Source organism: Callospermophilus lateralis, chromosome 4 (genome assembly GCF_048772815.1).
Source record: "Callospermophilus lateralis isolate mCalLat2 chromosome 4, mCalLat2.hap1, whole genome shotgun sequence".
NCBI lineage: Eukaryota > Metazoa > Chordata > Mammalia > Rodentia > Sciuridae > Callospermophilus > Callospermophilus lateralis.
Genome location: NC_135308.1, coordinates 109,744,094 through 109,750,330, shown reverse-complemented (window position 1 = coordinate 109,750,330; position 6,237 = coordinate 109,744,094). Strand labels below are relative to the sequence as shown.

General features: G+C 45.3%; 1 protein-coding gene across 2 annotated transcripts; it reads left to right on the top strand.

Moving 5' to 3' along the window:
- On the top strand, positions 1-5,501 carry Mmp19 (matrix metallopeptidase 19). Of its 2 annotated transcripts, none has more exons than XM_076853013.1 (9): positions 1-43; positions 527-612; positions 1,720-1,850; positions 2,103-2,318; positions 2,792-3,037; positions 3,473-3,592; positions 4,326-4,490; positions 4,646-4,773; positions 4,940-5,501. In XM_076853013.1, exons 3-9 carry the CDS (start codon positions 1,784-1,786, stop codon positions 5,282-5,284), a joined length of 1,287 nt encoding a protein of 428 aa, XP_076709128.1. In that variant the 5' UTR covers positions 1-43; positions 527-612; positions 1,720-1,783; the 3' UTR covers positions 5,285-5,501. The 2 variants fall into 2 exon arrangements, with proteins under 2 accessions (XP_076709128.1, XP_076709127.1); XM_076853012.1 differs by having other exon boundaries at positions 14-228.
- Positions 5,502-6,237: the final 736 nt, after the last annotated feature.

Sequence of the window (6,237 nt, the reverse complement as noted above, 5' to 3'; positions counted from 1 at the left end):
TTTATAAAGAGGACCAAGGGCTGGCAAGTGAAAAGAACTGAAGGTAAGAACCCCTTGTTTAGCCCTGCTCTTCCAGGCTTCTAGAAATCTCAGGTCAGAGGGCACCGACAGCCTCTGGAGCTCTTGTCTGGTGGCACCATGAACTGGCAGCAGCTGTGGCTGGGCTTCCTATTCCCCATGACAGTCTCAGGGCGGGCCCTGGGACCTACAGAGGAGGAGGCAGCTATGGTGAGTCCCTTGGGAAAGAGGGACACAGGCCAGTGGTTACCACTCCGTAGTCCCATCCAAGCCTCCTTCCGCCCTTCAGCCTGTCTGCCTTTTCCTTCCTTCCTCTGTTCCATGATCTACCCTGCCTATCACTTGCTGTTCCTTTTTCTCATTCCTTCTGAACCCCTTTTCTAGGGCACCTTTCCTTTAGGCCTTCTGTATATTTCTCCCCTTGTCCTAATGGGCCCGTTAGGTCACTTGGAAGATTTACCCTGAGTCTAACCTTCTGTTTACCCTGCTTACCTCCACCCCACCATAGGATTACCTGTTACAGTATGGGTACTTACAGAAGCCTCTAGAAGGACCTCATCACTTCAGGCCAGAAGATATTACCGAGGCCCTGAGGTGAGAGTTCAAGGCACATGATTTCTAAGTTGAGATTGCAAGTTCTTCTTCCTCTTCTCATTCTTTCCCTCTTTCCAGGCCCACCTCTGCCTGATACAAATCCATGATAAGGATCTATCAGATGGGTGCTAGCATTGATAGCCCAGTAGAGCATGGGATGAGGTGTGAATTCAAGATGAGTACACTTATTGGATCTTCCTAGGCCCAGAGTGCTCCTTTGGAAACTTCACCCCAACATCACATTCAAAATACTAATATTTAGGTACAGCCCACATGAAGTATAATTTACCTGTAAAACTATGAATTGAGTTGTTGATATGACTGCCTTTGAGGACTTTTAATTCAGCATTTATTTCTATTTTGTTATTTTCTTTTATATTTTGCTAATGAATTGTTTTTCTTTGTGTATAGGTCCTTTGAAAAGCCTGTAGATCCTATGATAGTTCATTGGTAGATGAAATTGTCCCAAAGCAGGATGGGCTGGGCTGCAGGTCCAGCAAGGCTGAAAAGGACCGGACCTGGTGCAGAATCTGGAGAGCAGGGGTAGAAAATTTTCTAGAGCAGTGGGGCTGGTCACTTCCCTACATCAGGAGAAGGTTAGAAAAGTACAGGAGTGGGGGAGGGAAGAATAGAAGTTCATTGGATTAGATAGATGAATGAAGGAAACGGAGGAGAATGGGAATAGGAAAGACAGAAAGTGAATCAAACATAACTTTCCTATGTTCATATATGAATACACAACCAGTGTAACTCCACATCATGTACAACCACAAGAATGGGAAGTTATACTCCATGTATGTATAATACGTCAAAATATACTCTACTGACATGTATATCTAAAAAGGAGAAATAAAAATAATTCAAAGAAAAAAAGAAATTATAGGAGAAAGGAAGGCTATCTTTCTCAAAAAAATATATTAAAAATGGACATATGAAATTACAAGGTTGTCATTTTACAGAAGAGAAAGTCCCAGTTATGAGAATTGGAAGCTAGAGTGACCCAGTCTGCTTTGGAGATTCTGTGCCACTCTTGGTCACCACATTGGGCATTCCTAGTCATTCCAGATTCGCCTGCCTTGGGGGACCCATTTCTCTCCCTCTTTCTAGAGCTTTTCAGGAAGCAACTGAGCTGCCAATTTCAGGTCAGCTGGATGATGCCACAAGGGCTCGAATGAGGCAGCCTCGTTGTGGTCTGGAAGACCCCTTCAACCAGAAGATCCTAAAATACCTGCTGCTGGGTGAGGGACGAACCTGGGAAAGGGAGGGAGAGGAGAAAATGGTGTAGCTCTGGTAGGTGGATGGCATTGGGTCAGCCTGAATCAGCTCAATGTTGAATGGATTATCACTTGGTAATTACCTTGCTATCGTATGCTAGAGGGATTGTGAGTGTCCATTACACAGGGGTGCTCCCTAAACTTGGCAGAAGGATCTGTGTTTCTAATTTAGTGAAAGATCTGTGTTTCCAATCTGTTTTCTGGTCTCTTAAACAGGCCGCTGGAGAAAGAAGCACCTGACCTTCCGCATCTTGAACCTGCCCTCCACCCTCCCACCCCACACAGCCCGGGCATCTTTGTTTCAAGCCTTCAAGTATTGGAGCAATGTGGTCCCCCTGACCTTCCGGGAGGTGCAGGCTGGCTGGGCTGATATCCGCCTCTCCTTCCATGGCCGCCAGAGCACCTACTGCTCCAATACCTTTGATGGGCCTGGTAGGCACCAGTTCTCAGCTCTCATCTCACAGAACTCTGAGATTACCTGTGTCTCCTTGAGCCAGTGCCTCTAGAACCTTAATGTTCAGGATGCCCGTTATGCCTGCCTGTACCTTCTGTTCTCTGATCCCCTTCCAACATTCCCCAGGGTACAATTGGTCACCTACCTGGGATCTTACCAAGGCTTTTCTTTGAAGGTTATACCTCCTTCCCTGGCTTAATTTCCCCTATCAAGGCACACCTGAGAGAGAAATGAGTCAGAGAGAGAGAGAGTGGCTAGAGAGGAAAAGGGACTGTGATGGACATCCCTGAGAGATTTGGATAATGACAGGAATCTGAAAGAAGTGTTCAAGAGATAGTGACTAAAACTGGAGGAATTTTAAGGGAATGGAGTGATTAGAATTTATGCAGGCAGGAATGCTGCTGTGTTCTGGGCTCTGACTTCCTTCCTGTCCTCCTTTGCCTTTATCCAGGAAAGGTCCTGGCCCATGCTGATATTCCAGAGCTGGGCAGTGTACACTTTGATGAAGATGAACTCTGGAGTGAGGGGACCTACCGGGGCGTGAACCTGCGTATCATTGCAGCCCATGAACTGGGCCATGCCTTGGGACTTGGGCATTCTCGATACACCCAAGCACTCATGGCCCCTGTCTATGCTGGCTACCGGCCCTATTTCAAGCTGCATCCTGATGATGTGGCAGGGATCCAGGCTCTCTATGGTCAGTCTCTCTCCCTAGTGAGCATGAGGGTCAGTTGGATTAGCATCTCTCTAGATTTGAAGAGACGGGTCTGGCTTCTATGGAGGGAAATGGCTTGATTTCTTTCTCTTCCTACAGCCCAGTTTTTCAGACTTCTTCATTTTCAGGAATAGTTTCTCTCTGACTCTTGCATGTCTAACCTTCCTCCCAGGTCTCTCTCCTCTCACTCCTGTTCTTAGAGATAGAGAATACATATTCTAGTAAATGTCCATCACCATTTCTGGTGCCTCTCAAAAGTAAAATGTCTCTTGCAAGGATATTGCACATCACCAAGGAAAAGTCCCTAGTATTCTTTTTCCCCCTCTCTGTGGGGCCACTGAGCAGAACTTACAATGGACAGGTGGAGAGGTCAGGTGCTGTATGTCTCTCCCAAGCAAATATTATTTTACTTTGTAGGTAAGAAGAGGCCAAGAGATGAGGAAGAAGATATGGAGGTGCCCACTGTACCCCCAGTGCCCACAGAACCTGGTCCCATGCCAAACCCCTGCAGTGGTGAACTGGATGCCATGATGATGGGTGAGACCCTTCCCCTCAAGGATGTAGGCAGACAATGGAGGCAGCTCACTGATCTTGAGGCCTAGATAGATGGTAATGACATGAGACTACAGCATGAGCAATGGAGGTTAGACCCCAGGCAGGTATTGGTGACCAAGGAAGAAGATATGTATATAAAAAGGGAGGATTCAGAGTCAAGTTAAAAGGGGACCAAGCAGGTATTTATTGAGGTTGCAATACTCTAAGGGCCATTAGAACACTTCTGGAAATGCAGCAAGATAGAATTAACTAGAGTGTCTATTAAAGAGGGCTTTATACCTGGTTGAAGACAATTAGGAGCCCACTTTGGGGTAGGGCATGAGACTCCCAAGGAAGAATGGCTATCTGCAGAGCTTTTGTTTTTGTTGATTGGACCAGAGATAAAATACTCTAAACAATAAAGGAGAGGCTGAGCACTGGGTCCTCTTTCTCTGTCTTTAATTTTTTTACTTGAATTAAAGTTGAATGGATTTTTGAAGAATTTGCCTGTGGGCAGGAGGACAGATTAGCAGTCTACCTGAGACACCTACAAGTCTTTGTCTTTTTTCTTTTTTCTTTTTTAATCTTTATTTTATTTTTGTATGTGGTGCTGAGGATCGAACCCAGGGCCTCACACATGCTAGGCGAGGACTCTACCACTGAGTCACAACCCCAGTCCAAGTCTTTGTCTTTTTGATGGTGTCTTTTGCCTTGCTGATGACACTTTTGTTCTCAGGGCCCCGTGGGAAGACTTATGCATTCAAGGGGAACTATGTGTGGACTGTGACAGATTCAGGACTGGGGCCCATGTTCCGAGTGTCTGCCCTTTGGGAGGGACTCCCAGGGAACCTAGATGCTGCTGTCTACTCTCCTCGAACACAATGGATTCACTTCTTTAAGGGTAAGGGGGCTAGTTGCAGTGTCTTACTTGACGACTAATTATAAAGAAGCCATAAAGGGAGGGGGAGTTGAGAATTTCTGAAAGGGTGGAATAGAGGGACCCAAAGCTATCACCTGACGACAGAAGTAACTTGTTCTTTCCTTATATACTCTCAGGAGACAAGGTGTGGCGCTACATTAATTTCAAGATATCTCCTGGCTTCCCCAAGAAACTGAATAGAGTAGAACCTAACCTGGATGCAGCTTTCTATTGGCCTTTCAACCAAAAGATTTTCCTCTTTAAGGTATAAAGTTCGAAGCAAGAGCAATCCTTTCTTAGCAGAGGTGGGCTTATACTTAAAAGTAAAGAGTTGCTCTTAAGGGAGACCTACTGCTGTTGTGATGGGGGGAGGATAAACCTCTGGTGCTCTCTCCTCATCCTTCTCTTCTCCCTGTCTACTTGACACCCAGGGCTCCGGGTACTGGCAGTGGGACGAGCTGGCTCGAATTGACTTCAGCCGCTACCCCAAACCAATCAAGGAATTGTTTTCTGGAGTGCCAGACCAGCCCTCGGCAACTATGAGTTGGCGCGATGGTCAAGTCTATTTCTTCAAGGGGAAAAAATACTGGCGTCTCAACCAGCAGCTTCTGGTAGAGAAAGGCTATCCAAGAAATACTGCCCACAGCTGGATGCATTGTCATCCCCAGACTCTAGGCACTACCCGCTCAACTGGGGACAACACTTCCTCAGCCACAGGCATAACCTTGAATACCACTTCCTCCACCATGGAGACCACCTTGAACCTTGACCACTGATGAGTGGTCAGACACAATCTTGGATATTACCACCTCAGCTATAAACTCCACCACCCTTTCACTTCCTGCTAATGTCCCCTTCCAGAGGCCTAGGACCTAATCAAATGTCTATTCACTGAAACTACACAGGTGCTGGGGTCCTGCCTCAGAGGGGTCCAGGGGGTCCTGAAGGACAAGTGGCGTTGATGCAAGGGATGGAGTCCTTTCTTTGACACAATCTCCAGAGACAGAACTGTCAGCTGCTTTCTCTCTGTCTCCTTTTATTTTTTCTCATCATTTTGGATACAGAATCATTAATAAAATGCGTCATCAATTTACAATCTTCAGATTTGACATTCTCTTATTTAACAGATGCCAAACTATGTAACCAGACTGTATGTCTCCTAACCTGTCATTAACCTTTAAGTTTAAAGCACACCTGTACTTAAGATCCCATCTAAAAGTCCCCTTAATAACAATCTTATATTCTAAAAGCATCAAAAAATGCCTACATTTGTTCTCATAAAACTGGTTGAGCTGCTTTCTCAGAGAGTTTCCTTTTTCCTTAGTCAAAGTACACCAGTTCTTTACTAATCTTTAACTAAAGGGCAGGCTCTGCATGTCAATCCCCCTGCCGCTAACATTAACTATGCTTATCTTAAATCCGTATGTAAAGTAAAGGAGGGTCTATTAGAAAGAAGATATATTTTTACTAACCTTTTCTCCCCTGGATGAATACCATATCCTATCCTCAATTAAATAGGCTATATGTGGTGGGCTTTGTGCAATAGGCATGATAACTATCTACTTAGGCTTGAGAGACTGAAAATATGAACTTGGATTCTTGGTTGATATAATCAATCATGGTGCCTAGAGTTCCTATAACATTTCCCAGAATGACTGTTGATATTTTTCTGTTTTGTTCTCAATGTCCTGAGAGATAGTAAAACAGCCTCTAAGTCATGAACCACCTG